The sequence below is a fragment of the Zerene cesonia genome, chromosome 5, assembly GCF_012273895.1.
Source record: "Zerene cesonia ecotype Mississippi chromosome 5, Zerene_cesonia_1.1, whole genome shotgun sequence".
NCBI lineage: Eukaryota > Metazoa > Arthropoda > Insecta > Lepidoptera > Pieridae > Zerene > Zerene cesonia.
Window position 1 is genome coordinate 1,562,233 of NC_052106.1, and position 20,202 is coordinate 1,582,434.

The following is a 20,202-nucleotide window of genomic DNA, read 5'->3' on the forward strand; positions in this document are numbered from 1 at the left end:
GACAGATTCGAAATTCAAATGTAATATTTTTTTATAATTAAGTGTAACAGTATTTATGGCCAGACTAAGTATAATCAACTATATTGTCTCAAATGCTCTCATACTATAAGTATAACTACGTAAGAAAGTTATTTAATCCTGACGATAATTAGATAAATTCATTAAATTATTCGAGTCTAAATGAGTCCGGTTATAGATACAGTTGAAAATAACAAAAGCTGGTTAAAAACACTATGAACTTGTACCATTGTGAAAATACATAAGAATAAAAATCATATACTCACGATACATCAGGTGTAGTGTTAGCCAAAAGCCGCACGCAGTCAAGACAGCCCCTCGCGGCCGCGTAGTGGAGCGCCAGGGCTCCGTTGTTGGCCCGGCCTCCGCCCGGCATTGCGCGACCGCACCACCAACCCTCGACAGCAAGTCTTCCGCTCCTGATATGTATATTTTTATATTATATATATCTAATACACTGGGTACCTACATACATAGGTAAAACAATACGTTAATAAAGGTAAAATGCGAAATATATGTAATTTTACGTGCCGTGTCGTTCGAGCAATCAAGCGCCAATTAAAGCAATAAAAAATTATCTAATTTTTCTCATATAATTACTAATATTACAAATACAACAAATTAAGCTAAACAGTTCATGAATTGTTTTACTTTATAATAATATCTATGTATAAGAGTAGATATTAGACAATTAATAAAAAAAGCGTAATTATACATCGATCAACAGTAATAAGTAGTAAGCGTAGAAACTTACTATTAAGTTTAATAATTAATCCTCTGATTACAACATTAATATGATAATTTAACCTAACTAAAATATTATAATATACGTATCGAGAAAACGTAATCAAAATGAACGAGAAATAATTAATTAATAAGAACTAAATAAGGTTGATTGTAATCGTGTTTATTTGTGTTAAACAAGCGTAATTTCGTCTGTTAGAATGTATTTTTATAGTAGCGCTATCTAGTATGGAATGGCGGCACCGAGAACTATAGCATGTTAGTTCATCTACTGAGGTATAGATGTCGCTACTGCGTACAACTCGTAATATACTAATATACTCGTTATATATAAAACTTTATCTAACTTTTTATTTATATGTATATTTTATATTGCTATAAAATTTATACATGTCATTATTATTATAAAATATTATTGTAAGAAAAATTAAATAAATTGTACCCTTTTTTTAAATTTTATATTTTTTTTCTTAATGAATAATTAGAATGTTCACAATAAATCGAAAGAAATTTAAGGCACGCTGGCTGTAATGAAGGACGTAGTAACATTAATATCTATACATTATTGTCATGATGGACGTTTTCCAGTCCGTTACCAGATTAACCCATAAATCCTGAACCGGTCTGACATACGGGACTGCGCAGTCTACGCTACTGACACGCATTTAAGTAAACCAGAAAATAATATTCAACCAGCTATTTCCCGTGGTTTTCCTTGCTCCTGACTATCCTATATATAAGATCTTAAGGCTAACCTTTCCATTTAATAAAAGAATTCCTTAAGAAAGTCTGTATATTTGGAACGTCTTTAAAGTTTAAGCTTAGAAAAAAAAAAAAAAAAATGTTTTATGTAGTCTTACCATAATTTTATTTCTTAAGATTGTTAGAATATGACACGTCTCTTTGATCTGTGGCTGTCCTCTCTTTCGAAGAAAAGAGAACCACATAGTAAGAGAAAAGTGTATATTCACACAGACTACAAAATATAGAATTAACCATAGAGCATCAGTCTATAACTGTATTTCTTCACTCTTGAGATTTTAGCATACTTTCACAGAAAGCTAGCGAAGGATACCGACACTATAATATCTGTATTTCTATCGGTATAATATTTTTTCTGATTAAAATGCAGGCTGCATCATAACATCGTCGCTGCGACGTTAAAGACAGATAAACAACTTTTTGCAATTACAAAATTGCATCGTATGATAATAACATCTAAGAAGCATCTGTTCATGAAATATTGGTTCTTAAGAGAACCGACAATAGAAATTGGAAAATGATTTTTGCTAGCTTTTCTACTTGCGAAAATCTATTAAAATTTTCAAACCTTGGAGGTGCCACATTCATTTGCGTTACATTTCGAAATCTTTTAATCCAATATTAATTCCAATCCATTCTGCGAGACACAAACAAACTGAGTGAAGATGTGACCTTCGCATTTAGTATTATATTAGTACAGATACCATATGATATTAATATTAAGTTACATAATACCAGATGAAACTAGATTATAGATGAATAACAGTTTAGTATCATGATCTAATATTAATCGAACATAATGACATGCCAGTATATTGCAAAACATTGACGTTTTATAATATATATACATACAAGCTGCGCCCCGCGGCTTCACCCGCGTAAGTCCGTATCCCGTTGGAACATTGGGATAAAAAGTTGCCTATATGTTATAACAGTTGTCCAGCTATCTACGTACCAAATTTCATTGTAATCGGTTCAGTAGTATTTGCGTGAAAGAGCAACAAACACACACACATCCTTACAAACTTTCGCATTTATAATATTATTAGGATAGTAGGATAAGATAGGATTATTAAAGAAGTCACCCTCTTAACTTTTATAAAAGCTTAATAGCTTTTGAAATTTGAAGGTTATTTCACTTGTAATCTTAATTTGGTATTTAGTATACACATATTTTTTGGTAAACATACATATGGGTTGTATACGCGAGGCGAATTAATATCTATGCAAATTTGTTAGACAGACTACTTTCGTTTTAGAAAATGCTCTTTATTGTTCTATTAATGCTTTTATTTATCATTTTCTTTTTTAATTTTATTACATTTTGTAACAATTGTTTTAATTAAAAGTAACTCACTTATACAACGGTAGTTATTTAATCAAATAAATATTTAATTGGAATAATGTAACTCTATAATATATCATGAACAGTGATATACGGTCCGGTCGAAGAAGACATTTGAAATAACAGAAAATAACGAAGAGCTAAATTTCTGTAGAAACCCTGGGATGGAAGATAGAATAGATAGAATATTTAAAGGTAAACCCTTTACCTAATTGTCAAAAGTCTCCATTGATCCCATGTATACAAAAAATAATAATTTGGGGTCAAATATATGATGTTATATTTTTATTTAGAATTTTTTTTACAGTATTACTACACGACAAGGACACGATTCATCGTGTCCGAACTTTAAAGTATCAAACATATAAATCCCATACGATATAGCACGACCAGCGTCACGGTGGCCAATCTCGCATCCGGAAGCGCACACTGCTACGTTTCCACGCTAATTACAATGCGTGACCTTAAAACTGAGCATTGACAGCAATATTAAGAGTAAAGTATCAAATCCGTTCAATGGTTGGTGCAAAAGACTACGAGTTACGGGTATAAATAATGAAAATTCATGAATATTACAAAGCTATTGAATGTAGAGTGCTTAGAGAGATTAAAAAAATAAAAAGTAGATTATCTTTTGACCACTAAGGTTTGAAGTTTAAATAAATACGTATATTTTTTCAGTATCAAAACCAATTTATGAAAGCTGTGCCTAAGCTATGTATCAAAACAATTTATATTTTAGGTCGCCAAGCGCCCCCCGTCTCACTCCGCTGGATTACTATTTTAAACGTACGTAAAATATAAAATCCTCATGTGATTATAATCAGCTTTTAACTTCACCGTTATACTGTTTACGTTATACTGTTAAAAACCTACATATAAAATTATAACGTATTACGGTATTTCATAAAATTAACACTACATATCCAATTAATTTTATCTTGCTTACACAATTCGTTCTACAACTGAAATTCCTTTTTAAAAAACCTGAATTCCTACATCCTGCCATTGAATAAATTATGTATGATAAAATCGGAAAGTTTCTATCGATTTACTATTCATGACTATATTAATGTTTTAAATATCCCTTTGGAATTATCATATTTTTTCGTCAATCGCCATTCAAGTTATAACGAATTAATTAAAAATAAAATAAAACTGATAAGACACAAAAATTAATAAAGCTCACACACCGCAATATAGCTCACGTGATAGCAGGGACACTTCATATTATGATATTTTTCTTCTTGCATATTTCTTTGATGAAAATGGCGCTTAAATATTTCAGATTTTTTAAACTACCACCCAAGTCAATAAAATGTCTATTCTTATGAAAACCATGACCACCCATGTATACCATACATGAATGACTCATACATAAACGACTTATTTTTAATGAGTAAACTTCTTTTTAACTTTGGTAAAACGGAGTTAAATTTTTTATTGAAATAAAAAATGTAACTCCGTCCATATAAGAGGTCCATCTAAGAGGTAAAATTACGCACAATTATTCTTCTATAACAGTACCTACCTAAAATTTCCGGCGCGTAAGGCGATATCTAGTGTGTCGAGGTCTTCTTCATAGTTGTGGCACAGCTCCATAGTGGTGTTCCTAGCTTCATGTATATCGAAGAGAACTGTCCCATCATTGGTCTTGTCCGTCATAACACTCCGATACGACCTTGTCCCAAAGCTGGAGGTCACAGACGCCCCGCGTGGGAACTTTCTAGGCGTCACTGGAACATTCTGAAGCGCAATTGCCTTCCTGTACCTCCTCCTTATATATCTACGCATCCTCAAAGAGAGCATCACCCGTATCCGTATGTGGCGCTTGATATTTCTATCGTAACGTAACTGTTCTTTGATTTTACGATCCCTCTTCTTTCGCTTCGGTATTTCATCAATTCGCTCCAGAGTACTTCTTTCGAGTAAACGGCTCGTCTCTAAGCCTGCGGAGCGATTGAAGTAATCAGCGTTATTGTTCTTCCACGATTTGCTAAGCGACCAATTTTCTCCACAAGATGAATTCTTTATCTGTATCGGCTTTTCGTATAAGTCATCGTCCAGCGCAATCATTCGTCGTGATATCAAAAAGTTGTCAATGTTTCTCCGTAGCGTACTGTTTTGGGAGCTAACTGTTGTATTTATGAGATTGGAGGTCAATGTTTCGGATTTTCGTTTCTCACTGCTAGGTTTCGGCTGTTCTGTGGTATTTCTGTTCTTGCGTTTCGCTAGAGTCATTATCCGTCGACGCATTGCGGACATGTTCGTTAATTCGCTCTTTAAGAATGGTCCTTTTCTATCCGATGTCATATCTGGGGACCACGCTGCATTTTCAGAGCAACTGCAAAAGTCCTTGAAAATTCGCGCTAGTGCACTGCAGCTGCTTTCTTTAGTGCGGTCTTTGGCCATGTTTCCATAGCTTTATGAGAATTTAAAAAATATAAATGTCACTGTCATTCGTTGAGAACATCACTGTCACTGTATTGTATCTGTATCAACACTGTCGCGAAATAAAATGAATTTTCTGCGTAAATGTAAAGGAGGTTAATGTAATTAGTGTACCTACTTAATATTTCCGTGTACTCATTGTTACGTTAATATTACATAAAACTATTGCAGGTGTGAATGTTTAAATACAAGCAAAGTTTTAAACTGATAAAATATTACGTCATAAGTTATTTTACATAATAAATTAAAATAAATTACGAATTGACAAATGATGCTAAAAAAAAGATAAACGACAAGAATTATTTTTACCGCAATGTTATAGATTTCAGAAAAAACATTTAATATATTATAAATTGATGTATAAAAAGAGTCATGGCGCAAACATAAATGTACTTATTTAAGGGGACAAAAAGATATAAAGTTCAAAATGTGTTTGTTTGAAAACGAAATATCAGGAATTACTGGTCCATTTAGAGAGAAAGACTATAGACTATAGAGGTATAATCGTTATTTGTGTAAGACGGTTATTCCGTAACTATTACAGATATCAAAAAACTTAATACTAAAAAAAACAGCACATGTACCTAATCTTCAATTGAGGAAGAGGGAACTCTCCTACTACAGGTTTTTTAAACTTATCAGGAGAGTTCCACGTATATGTAACAACACACCCAAGCTGAATTAATAAATAAATTGTTTAAAATTGTTTAAGTTGTTTAATACTGCTTTCGAAAGTAAAGCATAATGAGTTAAATGACAAAAAATAACTTTTTAAACATAAAACGAAATATATCCAAAAAAATTACATTAAACACTCCCATACATTTAGTATGAGATAGTAGAAAGGTTTTAGTTTCCTTATATTAACTAGAATAACACCTACTCGTTTTGTCCTTGTCACTTTATAATCAAAGAGTCATTCATTCGTTTTCTTTTGTTTTTTTGATTTTTTTTTTACAATAGAAAAAATCTCGCACTATAGTTCAATTGACAAACCTAGAGGCACAGATAATGTAACATGCAGGCTGTTTTTAGAAATCACTCAATACTCCGAGAAATATTAAATAGTACATACCAAATTATCAAAACACTTCGTGTTGTACAAATTTGATACGTTTATTTTCAAGTTGCGTGATAGATATGATAAGAACATCATTAAAATTGTTAACCATTTTCTTGTGAAGTAAGTCGTAAACAACATACATCTGATGAAAGTGAATTGCGTTGTTTGAATATTTCATTTGAGTAGGTAATTCCAATAATACATGCACTTGTGGCCCATCTCGTTAAAGTGGCTTCCCGGGCCCTTGGGTATACGTATAGGCATTCTTCATTGTCTACCATTAAAAAGGCAAAAAAAACGTAATTCCGTTTTTTTTTTTAAACTATTACATTTTTAGGGCTGGTAAGGCGCCTCTTATTAACCTAATCATACAAAAAACAGACTACTACTTTAGAGTGTTTTCAAAATTAAAATTCGATTATGTAATCTGTGGTTCTATGTTGGGAGGCAAAATTTGTTACAATCTGTTCTGTGATCTGTCTAATGTCTATAGTAAGCCAACACCTAAATAGCTTCTTGAATTTCCATTAAACCATAATCGAGCGATGCAAGATCTATGCAGAAAAGTGATTGAAACACTACGCGGATCCCTATTTTTTCTATCCCCATTACCTTAATAAAGGAAAAATGTAAATACCGCAAACAATATATTCTATTCCATTTCAACATCTACCAGTACCCAAAGTAAAACATATGGCTATCTTAGATGTAAATCGAAAAACAAATATTTCATTTCTCTTAATAACATTTGTTCGACAGGATGAAATAGAAAGAGACATCATCCGTTAAGATTCCAAAATGGCGGCGCAAAGGAACACAAAATTCAAATTGTCTATAATTTTCCGCGCGATCACGCTCGCAAAATAGCACCATTTTAATATGTGGTAATACGGTAAAACTAGGTAATAATTAATACATCTTTGACGGAAGTAAAGCGAGTTAACAACTGTTTAATCGTTCACGCAACGCTCCTTTCTCTAACAAAAATCTTTTATGGTTTTTAGCTTTTATGGCTTTTATTTAAACGCATATGTATGAAATGTGACAACAGTTTTCTTGATTAAGGAGAGAATAGAATAGAATAAATAGAAAACGAATAGACATAAACATATCTGACACGTAGGCAAATATAAGTAGATTCTACATATTAGTCATTTAATATTTATTGTTCATGGTGGAGGTGAATATTGCTAATATTTAAGTCTATAAATAGTTATATAAGAATCCGTAAGTTACTAGCGCAAAGTTGTTTCAATTTTTATCAAGAAATACATACGTCAAAGAAAGTCTGATTTTTCTAACTATTAAAGTGTTTATAAAAAACAAATAATTTCGAATAGCAACAATAAAAAGTTTGTATAAAAGTTATCATCTAAATAATGTACATGACGCAAAAAAATCGCTCTCTCTAGGGTTTGTTAACATCAAGAATTGATGAATACATTACTTTCTAACTCATGTAACATGCAAATATTAATTACTTAATTGTTATCAAAGAGGTTCTATGATTATAAGTTGTTCTATAATTTTATGTTAGCACTAATGTCGGATTATTTGTGCCGTTTGTAAAAAAAAAAGAAAATAGAAAAATGTATGCACCCTCTTCCAATGTTGCCTAGAAACTAAAAGAATCGAAAAGCGATGGTTTGCAATCCTTATTATTCTTTATCATCGTGAACATTATCATCACTCAGAAAAAAAGTATAAATTATTTTGTTTTTTTTTTTTATTCAAGGAAAAGATTCTTCTTCACTACATATTGAACATTTTCATTTAATTTGAATTGAATCCAGGACTTGAATGTCGAAGAAAATTGTTATCGTTATTGTTATTTTTTTTTAATACCGTTATTTTTACTGGTATATAAAACAGATATTTGAAAAATCAGGGATCTCTACTAATCTATGCAGTTTCCGTTTTTAAAGAAAATATGTAAATAAACGCCAATAAACCCAGCAATGAAACGATAATTCCAAAACAGTCAATTCTATACAAAATGAAAGGCGGTTATTATTAATGTACGTGCATGCGATATCGCAAAGATTCACAACTTTTTATAAACATTTTCTACTCTTATTTAGCCATAGACAATTTATTCTTTCTCCCATAGACTACATTTGTAAACAATGAGTACACGTTTCCTTCAAACATTTCAAATAAAATTTGATATGTATTCATCTTCATGGATGAAATTATGATATAATATTCAAACGCTAACATAAAAAGTAACGCAATGGAATATATAATGATGCGTCAAATTATTCAAACTCTATGAAATCCATCAAGATCCAAAATTTTAATACGCTTATGCAACATAGTTTCACATTCACTCTCACGGTAAAATGTAAATTCACTTTCGTACAAACTTGTTTTGACAACACCTTGGCCGGTCACATAAATTAAAAAAAAGACAAAACTGTCAAAAAACGCGCCAAGCTTTATGGCGCGATCGCGCGCTTTGTTGGTCGTCGAGTGCAGTACTGCCCGTAATTATGTACAGTTGACCATGTCGAATTACGCGTGATGAGCGACTGCGCGGCCACCGGCCTCACTCTTTCTCCCATTCCTACATAATATGTGATGTGATGTTTCATACTTGTTACGAATTGGACATATTCAAAGCAATGTACAAATGACAACCGTGGTGCAATTCGCCAATCACGGTTACAACCCAAAATATTCACTTACATTATATAACAAACCACATTAAATAACTTCTGAGAATATTAAATATTAGAATGATAGTGTACTTAAATCTTTACTAAAAATAACTATTCAAAATGTACGTAACATGTAAAAACAAAGTATGTTATATTAAACAACCGTTGGACAATGTTTAATTATGGTATTCGATTAACTATTTTTGTAAACGTCATTCTTACTAAGATATCTTATTACTATGTGTTATTGCACAATAAAAAACGCCTTTAAAATCCGTTAAAATATAATTTCTACGTACATCATCCAGTTTTCCTCAGTAATCGCAACGCAAACAGAAAAGTGAAATACGTTAGACTGTTATGTATATTTATCTTAATTACGTAATAGTCGAAACAATCTTACTTTCATACAAGAAACATTTACTATGCTAACATGTTAAAAACATTATTCATTGAGATTAAAAATCTCAATGAAAACCGATTTTAAGCATTAGAATATACAGTTATTATTAACTTTTAATTACAGAATTGCGTAAGAGAAAGTTTCTAGTTAAATTTTATAGTAACAGATGTGTAAATATTACTATGCATAATTGGTTATGGATATTAAATTTAGGATGGTTTAATCAAAAATATGTATAGATTCATTATCTACAACCATCTTTTTTGTTTTTCATACATAAAAATGCTATTGAAACAATAATAAATATTACGTCTAGACTTTCATATACTTCAACAGCCTGACGTGTGATCTGTCAAACCATTCAAGTCAATGAATTCAATTTGAGCAAAAACATCAAGTAATAAATAACATCATAATTTATGATGCAGTTGAGAGAAAAGACAAATCAATAAAAAAAAAATTATCATGCTCGAACTCAAAAAATGTTCACGTAATTGCTTTAATTTTTTATCGGAGAGGACTCTTATGTATGTTAGAAGTAAAGTCACTATAACGGCAAATTACTCGATAATATATCCTATAGCAATTATAAAAAATCTATTAATTTAACTACATTTGAAAAAGAGCTTATAAATCATATTACATAAGCAAATCAGGTACCACTGTTTAGTCAAACAGTATCAGAGAAAAGCCGATAAGAAATACTGTAGTTACATTTCAAATTATATAAAAAAACTAGCTGACTCGGCAAATGCTGGTCTGCCTTACTCTTATCATTAAGAGTATGAAAAATAGATATTGACCAATTCTCAGACCTACCCGATATGGACACAAAATTTCATGAAAATCGTTCCAGCCCTTTCGGAGGAGTATGGTAACGAATGTGACACAAGAATTTTATATATATAGAGATAATAAAGAAGCATGTTTACATAAAGCCTGAATTTATTCAAACCCATAAAAGAGTATAATTTGCACGGTTTGATGCAGATCGCTCAAGGAACTGATGAAAATCTTAAAATAGAAAAGCATTCACGTTTTCTTTCCTACATCTATAACTGCCATCTTTATGATGATGGACTGGCTTTTCCCCGCGTCTTTGTCCCTATGGTTAGACTTGAGTGTTACTTCTGTTGTTGTTTGAGGATCATAAAAATTCTATTATTTCGCAATAAGTATATAATTATGACTACAAAATCACATTTATATACGCACAAAATGAAACAAAACTCAATTGAAAGTTAATTTCTGTCTAAAGCCAGGATCCCACCGAAAAATTCTCAGAAATGGGATGTTCGTTGTGTTGGTAGAATGGAATATAAAAATTTAATTTTAGGTTTTGTAGCATTGAAATGCTTTATAAATGATAATTTGAGAAAGAATAGAAAAAAATTCCCGCTTCGTGATCAAATTTTTCTATTCTTTCTAAATTTCTCATATAAAATATAGTCAATTCTGCTTATCGTAAATAAACATGGCCATTATATAAACGTCTTTCCATAGATAAGTATAATACCAAAAACTAAAAACTCAAGAGGCTAATAAATTTCGCTTTTTTGAATGTTAATTATGTCTATAGAAAGGTGCCGGTGCAAAAACGAATATTTTCCAAGCATAAAACATCACAAGTCCACAATTAAAATTCACAACGGTTTTATTACAAAGACTTTTCCGCTCCAAAACTCGAGTTCATTTGAATTTAATTTGATTATTGAGTAAGGTTTCACCGAAAAATATAATTGCAACATCTTCACAATCTCCGCTAATGGTATAAAGTTTTATTTCTATTTTTATATAACTCTAAGAATTACTCGTAATTATAATTTATAGAGAGAGCTTTACCGGAAGCAGTAAGACAGAATGAATGAATTGAATTGAATTGAATTGAATTAATTAAATGAAAACGATTTATTATTACAGATAGAAAAAAGATATATCTTTTACAAAAGGAATATGCACAATGCATGTATTCTAACAGTACGGTATTATCTCTATCTCATTAATCTAGGCTTTTAATTATGTACTAAATGCTATTAAAACGTTTTTCTGGAGTTTTTACCGATCTTGCGTATTACATAAAATATTCCTTCAAAAATTTCTACTTTCTTAATTCTGTTACCTGCCCAATTTATGCAGGTACTTTAATCTTAGTACCAATTTCATTTTTAAGATTCACAAAAACCCTTGATAAAAATTGTTTACATACATGACTCTACAAATTAATACGTCTTTGTCTAATTACTTCATATAATGTACTACCAAAAATGAAACAAATTTTAGAAACACAAAGTTACCAGTTAAAAAATACGCCTGATTCCTTTATTACTCTCAATCATGAAATCATGCATGGATATTAATTAAAAATGACTGTATGTTAATATCCCCTACTCACTCGAGCATAATAAGTCACGGTTTTGTCGTCGTTGGAAAACGCACGACACGCGGGCAGACGGGCAAAAAGTATTAATTGGCATGATTTAATGACATGACAAAATTTCAGTGAAATTATGAGTGATGCAATCAATTATTACGAAATACCACATATTTATGAATATGACGAGGAAAAACGTGAACTTATAATGGAACTTATTCGACTCGCATTGCGGAATTAGATTTTATGAATTAATGAGACGAAAGTTATCTTCGTCTCATTAAACGACTCTTCAAAAGGAGGAGATTACGTGATGATTATCAATACCGCTGTTTTTTTTTTTGGTTTGTTACCTCAGAACTTCCAACTGGGTGAACCGATTTTGATTTCAATTCAAAGATTTTTATTTCAAAGCCACTGACTCCCGTGCGGTTCCATTAAAATTTACTGTATTTCTGACAATTTAGGTAGGCGTAAATGTATGTTAAACAATGGTTGAAAATTTTTCCAGACAGACAACCAACAATTAATATTTGAGTGTTACCAGTCAATTCCTTTATTGCGATCGTCTATCCTTTACTTATCCTTTACCCCTTAAAAGTGCCAACGCATTTGCAGGGGCCCTACCTCTACAGTCTACGCACATGTTCATGGGCGGCGATCGCTTGCCATCAGACGGACCATAAGCTCGCTGCCCGCTATTACATACGAAAATGTACCAACGTATTTGCTAATACTTCGTTCCAAATAAACAATTTTGAATTTTTGAATTTTGAAAACTGTACACCCCAATAATTCCAAATTTTTAATCTTCTCGCCGAAAGAAGAATAGCATACATTTTTGTCTAAGTTATGATTAAATTTTGTTAAAAAATATTGCCGGTATGTTAAGTTTTGTAAACAATATATACTCATATTATACACGTCATCACCTTTGGACATGGGACATTGAGAAGTATTTGCCGGCATGTTAGAGACATATAAATATAAACGATCAAAACACAATCGCGGTTTCAGACCATTTTGTCGTGACGCGTATTATATTCTAGACAGTCTGGTGCACCCATCTTATCTCTATAATATATTTTTGAATTTCGAATTTGCAGGGTTTTGAGATAGCAATCACCTGAACTTATTTAATTCTTCATTAGCTGGTATAAATAATAATAAACCTATAAAGATATATAACCCATACCACACAGGGAGCTTTCTATTGGCGTAAAAAAATTCAATTACAGTTCCTTTTTGGTTAATTCATTATAATCAAACAATACATAAAATATTTTGCTTATAATATTAGCATCAATGGTATATAACATGCTAGGTATATTCATTGTAGGCTAAGTCAGATGTAAACTGCGTCCAACAAAGTAGGCATTAGAACAAAAACTAGGTTCTCTTTACAGTCTATTAGTCATTATTGTACCATGTTGAAGTGCACTAAGTTATCGGAACGGATCAATCACTGTCCCTCGTGTAGCCATTAAGCATCCTACTAATATTATAAATGCGAAAGTTTGTAAGGGTGTGTGTGTGTTTGTTACTCTTTCACGCAAAACCTACTGAAGCGATTGCAATGAAATTTGGTACGTAGACAGCTGGACAACTGGGATAACATATAGGCATCTTTTTATCCCGATATTCACACGCGATACGGACTTACGCGGGTGAAACCGCGGGCCGCTGCTGGTTATAGACAATTATTTAACTCTAGCTCAGCGATAGGATATCTACTCTATAGCCGATTTTCCACCGCGAAATGATAATAAACGGGAAATGGTAAAGCAGAATGGACTCCGTGTATATGGCATAGATTAGCATTTCCACTACAAGAGTTTTGTCTTCCGTTTTCCACTACAAAAGGATTACAAGAGAGAGAAATAAGCAGAACGAGCTAACTAGCCCGATTCAAACTAGGTGCATTGACATAGCGGACTCCTTTCCTTTCTTTCCTTTTTTACTCGTTCAATATGCAACTCTTTCTCTGTGGATAAGTTGCGATATTATTGTTATTGGGAGTCAAACGGATTCCTCAATGACGTAATGACTCCGCTCCGCTGCTTTTTTACCGAACGGTGCCCAAGGGATTATAAGAGAAAGAGAGACAACGTCGTAGGTGGGAGGACATCAAATGAACAGCAGGCAGTATGCGGAGAAGGAAATCACACTATCACGCTTTGATGCCAGCTTTAGGAGGCCCATGCCGGAAATAAGATCGTCACGCAACTGGTGTCTATAATATATATTTGCTTAAATAAATGTATTTGAGAAATAATTAAAGGCTAAATAAAAGCTTATATAAATAAGAGCTGAATCGGTTAGCCTGTCCTTAAAATTAAAAAAAAGTATATATTGATTCGATTTTTGTATTTAACATAATAACGCTTTTGCAATTTTAATGTTCTGAACTGACTTATAAGAGATGAGGGGATATAGGTCGAATCTAAGACCATAATTTATAAATGTTATTGTTATTTAAGTAAATAAATGTATAAATGCGTAGTTTTCTCTTACATATTTAAAAATGTTCCCCATACCATACCTAACACGATGATATGTGATATATAAAGTAATATAAAAGTGAAGTCCCGTATCCCCCAGTGGGGTATGGGGCAGATGATGTACATCTGTTTCACTGATCGATTTTCTTTATGGACAAGTAGGTGATCAGCCTTCTGTGTCCTGCCAGACCGAGACTTTTTTTTTTGCGTCCCCACAGGGAATCGAACCCAGGACCCCTCGGTTCTAAGCTCACGCGCTAACCACTGTACCAAGGAGGCGGTCATATAATATAAAGTAATATAATACAGAGGAAACATTGTGTATTTCTATGTATGTTTGTAATGTAATCAAAAACTACTGAGCCGATTTCAAATATTGAATCACCATTAGAAAGCTCGACTCATCGAATTTCGGTCACAAGAGCAAGCTAATAAATCTAAATACTAGTACATAAGTAACGCCACTTAACAATTATTTAATCCGAATTCAGGTCAAGCTGAAAAATGATAAAATATAACATATCATAAAATCCAACTTTTTTAATGGATCCGTCGCTTACTCGAAAATTAATGCACACAAATGATCATAACCATTACAATATTCAAGGTATAAACGTAAAATAACAAATGTATACAAACATGCTGACACACTGATGATCAAACAAACGCGACTCTTTCCGCCGGAAGTTCTCCGCCAGCCATATTAAAAACAATGTCACTATTATATACCACATCACCGCAGTGTCACGACCTTTACACGAAAACAGGCTAACACAAATATAGACACTACATTAATTAAAAATAAATCAAATCAGGAATCGAACAAAATTTGAATTTTGAAGCGCGCGTCAATTGATCGTTAAACAATAACATTTCATTGTCTGTATCACGCGTAGAAAGCAAGATGTAAAGATGACGTGCGCTTCAGTGCTTTGTTCTTCGATTCTAAGTAATGTATTCGTATTGTAGCGCTGGTGTCGCTTGGAAAACAGTGTAGTGGGTGAATTATACTTTTTACTAAGCTCTCCGACTGTGTTCTAAATTCAAACCAATAACTGGAACGGATACATTGTATTTTAATATCATTTCAGTTATAATATCATTTCAGTTATCTTTTCTGTTTAGATTGTAAAAATGTATAGCATAATATTATCACGAATACCCCGACAAACCTATTTCTTTTAATGGAAAAAATCAAAATTTTATCATACCACACTAATAATATATTATAACACCAAAAAGTATATATAGTTAAAATTTTTTTGGGTGGACTTTCTTTACTGAAGTGAAAAAAAATTACCTTTTTTATATACATAAAAAATAACAAAAAAAAATATTATTCATTCATTTATTTTTCACTTAACGTTTTACTGTCTAGAAACTAATTTAGTTTTAGATGTAATTAAATATAAGTTTAAATAATTACTTATATCAATATAGTATAATTACTGACAGTGAAATTTAACAAAAAATAGATTTAACCATTCATGATTTAAGAAAGATGAAAATAATCTAAAATCGATTAAATAATTATTGAATTTATTCATAACGTTTCAATTTATAAATTTCCTTCATTATAATATTAGTGTAGATTTAATAGATATATATATTTACAATATTCAGATTATAAATAACTATAGCGTAGTCTCTGAAAAATTATAATCTGTAGGTTCACCGAGGCGTGGTGACGGGTGACGCTATTGAGTGGTTTTGGACCATCCACCTGCCACTTTCATTTACCATCTGGATGTTGTTTGTAATAACAGATAATATATTATTTTACTGCGAGTTTTTTATGTAAACTCTCATTATTCTATGAAAGTTATTTTTTTATATATTAATATTAAGTGGTTATACTTAAGAAATCGCACTTGTATTTTAACTTATAACAGCTTATAGTGTTGGTAGTAAAAAACTTATTTCTTGCCTTTTCAACCTATCATTATACTAGTATTTATATAGAAGTTAATTTAAATCGTTTTTATCTACGCAACCGTAAAAGATGCATCTAAACAAACGAGTACATCATGTCCATAGAGAAGCATATCTATTTAACAATAATTAATTAAAATGAGATGTCATGGAACGATCTGTCAAAATTAAAAAAAAAAACATTACACATTATCACAGATACTATAATATCCTACTACATGATTAAAGCAGCGCCACCGAGCGGTATTCCGCGTAAACACATAAATTTCTCTTAATAATTAAATTCACTCGCACACAGAGCGTAACAATGAATTCTTATTACCACGATAGATGGTGCGCCTGATCCTCTTTTAATGTAAAAAGAAAACGTATAATGACGTTAGTTTTTGAATTAAAAAGCAATTTTTTATGATCATATCTGTGCGTGTAACAAATGCTCCAAAAAAGATTTTACTAATTTCCATTAGGTCATTTTTTTATTGCTTATATGTATATATATAAATCTCGTGTCACAATGTTAGTTATCATACTCCTCGGAAAGGGCTGGAACGATTTTCATGAAATTTTGTGTGCATACAGGGTAAGTCTGAGAATCGGCCAACATCTATTTTTCATACCCCTAAATGATGAGTAAGGCAGAACAGCTTTTGTTGAGACAGCTAGTATTTTAATAAATATGTAATTTATTGCACCTCTTAGGCAAATCTTTCCTGTAATATAACAGCTTATATGTAATAGATTTATTTATAAATGGAAACCTACTATAGGTTTAAAGTCACACACCTTCCATTGATTTGGAAACTGTATTAAAAAATTCAATTTAAACAAATATTCACACACTCCATTTACCCTTAGAGTTGAGGTTTTATCATTAGAATCAAACGATATACTTTTATCTCTTCACACAAATCACGCAATTACCAAGAAGTATGACAAATGCGACCTAAATATCGAACGAAATCACATAATCGGTATTGAGTGACGATGACAAAGCTACAATAAAACAATATGAAGAGAGTAGAAGACAATATTTTCTCAGTACGAATGACCTACAATTCGTATCAAAGAAATCGCATTTGTCGCAGTGACATTATCGTGTGCAAAATTGTGATTAAAAAAGCTGTTGTTTATTTATCTATTAATTTTGTGGATAAAATTTGATTGTTTTTTTAAGTAGTTTATTATCTGATAATCATGGCAATCCATGTATGTACACATTTGGTAATCGAATAAGCACTTAACCGCTATTTTTTAATTTTTTGCATCAGGATGGATCTAGTATATAATTATGTTATCTGTAGCTGAAGCTTAGGGCGGCAAATTCCCTGAGGAAGCAATTTTTTTTATTTATGGAAATTGAATTTTCATATAGTATATTCTTCTTTTTCTTTTTTCTCTCTAGACGTGTTTCAATGTATTCTAGAAATTTGTGTCGTAACTTTACTTATAATTAATTTACTTATTTACCTGTAATCTAATTACTTGTAAGCAATAGATCGGAAAATCTGCAATCGTACTAAGCCAAACCCATAACCCTTCACAAATCAAAGACAAATTAGACACTTGGTTTCGTTACCTGTACGGTATACATTTAAACGTTATGTTATGCACTCCTTCTGCCAATCAATGAAGTGGAGCAAGGCGAAGCCACTCGCAATATGTGGTTACGGTATTTGCGTGTATACCCTTGTATACCTTATAATTTGTGAAGTAAAAACGCGATGTATTAAGAATCTCCTCCGTGAGAAAGTCGGTTTAAGGAAGAAGCGAATGTATACAACCAGATTTGCTTTTTTTATCTATACTGGTATGCGGATTGTCTAAGATATCTTAATATCATATTATGGGCAATGGTTGTAGTCTTAATCTATATAATAAGTCTAGTCTTAATTATGTTTGTTGGTATATAAATAAAAAAGCGAATCAATGTTTCCCTTCCATTCTTATAAACGTGAGGATTTTCGGTAAATTTTTATTGACACAATTATAATTTTTACGTAACCAAGAAAGTTTATGTGAGCTTATCGAGTCATCCATATAGTCATTATCAAAACGCTATGATAACAAAATGCAATTTTGATAAAAAAAATACAGAAGTGTAAAATCCTTCCAATCCTAGACTGCTTTGAACCCTCACGCATTCAGTTGAAAGAAAGAAAGAAAGAGCATTATTTTAACACACACGTTTGTGTGTGTTAAAATAATGCTCTGTATGTTTATACATACATACATAAAAAATAAATAAAGAAATAAATGAAAAAAGAAACATAACCAGAGAATGAAAAAAGAAATTAATTAATTAATATAAATCACGTGTGGTTGCATGCACCAAAAAAGGATGCCACTCAGTATATTTGAGGCAGAACACCTCAGTTGGATACCTTACAAGTGACGTTACACCTTAGTACTGAACTCTTATTACGGCCCTCTATCGTTCTAAATAGATCTCCTAATGAGTCATTTGAACCATGCATTTCTTGATATGGGCCAGTAGTCTTTAAAGCATTTCAATAATTAGTTTCGAAAGCGAATCGGCAGTGGGATAAACATAAGACAATTTTCTTTAGCGTTCGTTTCACGCTGCGTCATAGTATATTGGATTTCTGATGAATAAACCATAAAGCTGTCATTATAGAAATTGTGACAGTAAGTGGTTATTATATTAAACACATTACACATTGCTCGTTTTCTTAGAAATACAGATAATAAGATTATTTTAGTGTCCAATGTAATGTCTTAATTGTGGAGGAATGGTTAAGTTACAATCATTTAGTAAGAAATAAATGAATGACCAATGTGGTTTCTTAAATTGAAAGAACCATTTATTTATTTGCTAGCTTTTGCCCACGGCTTTTGAAGTTTTGTGTAATTATCTCACATGTGCAGTAAAACCTCATTAATTCGAACCTTGGTAAGCCGAAAACGAAAAAAATTCAAAATATCAACCTTTAATGTCGAAGTATTCAGTGAGTCTGTTTGAAACATCCGTGAGTGTTTTTGATTCTTGGACATGCCGGTTCTTCACGATGTTATCCTTCACCGTTTTAAGCACTGCATTTTAGTCCACCGCTCTGAATATAAGTACTCCCATAAATCTCATAAAAATCTGCGTAAGTCGCAAACCATAACTCGAATTTTAGGTTCTCCATATGCGCCCCTCTCGATACTCGACTCAGAGGTTTTACTGTAGCGTATACTAAATAATGTTTGTAATACAAATAAATCAAATCAATTCTTAGTTTATATAAAGTTATTGTTAGTTCACTATTTCAACGCAAGTATATATTTTGATTGAGGAAATAGTAATAATAAATATTCCACAGTTCAGTAATTATTGCACATTTATACGAAGAATTTATAGAATAACCATACTAATTGTAATTATAACAGTTACTAGAAATTAAGTTGTTGTCTAATACTTAATTATGTTTCTTTGCACAATTAAATATAGAAAAATAATGTTTATTTTTCATTCTTAACCAATAGTGAGAGATAATCGCTGTAGTAAACTAATAATACAAATTTGGATAGTTTGTTTATTTGAACGCACTAATCTCAGAAACCACTGGACCGATTTCAATAACTCTTTCACGATTAGCAAGCTACAACTTCACTGAACGACATATGCTATATACCTATGTACCACAGACAAAACTGAGGCGAACAGCAAGTATAACAATAAAACAGAGTACATTAAGTTCGATTACATTACGATATGACTGTGACGTCACAGCCCATACCAGTCAGAACTCAGACATAATTGAAAAAGTCGTAAACGCACTTGCCGCACACTGTAAATAATTGGAAACACACTTAGATGAGCTAAAACTAGTCACCAACACGCTCCAGTTACCACATGTAGTGCCACGCATTCACTATACTGTTTATAAAACCTATTTTTAAGATAGCCTTCGTTCATTATTATAAAAAGTTACATTTATATGACACTAGC

At 31.8% G+C, this 20,202-nt stretch overlaps 1 protein-coding gene across 1 annotated transcript in view; it reads right to left on the reverse strand.

Moving 5' to 3' along the window:
• The window catches only part of LOC119840159 (espin), a 77,320-nt gene that overhangs the window by 40,873 nt on the left and 16,245 nt on the right, over positions 1 to 20,202 (reverse strand). The window contains exon 2 of the mRNA XM_038366671.1: positions 285 to 437. Within this exon, the coding sequence (XP_038222599.1) occupies positions 285 to 437 (153 nt within the window). The remainder of the gene's footprint in view (positions 1 to 284; positions 438 to 20,202) is intronic.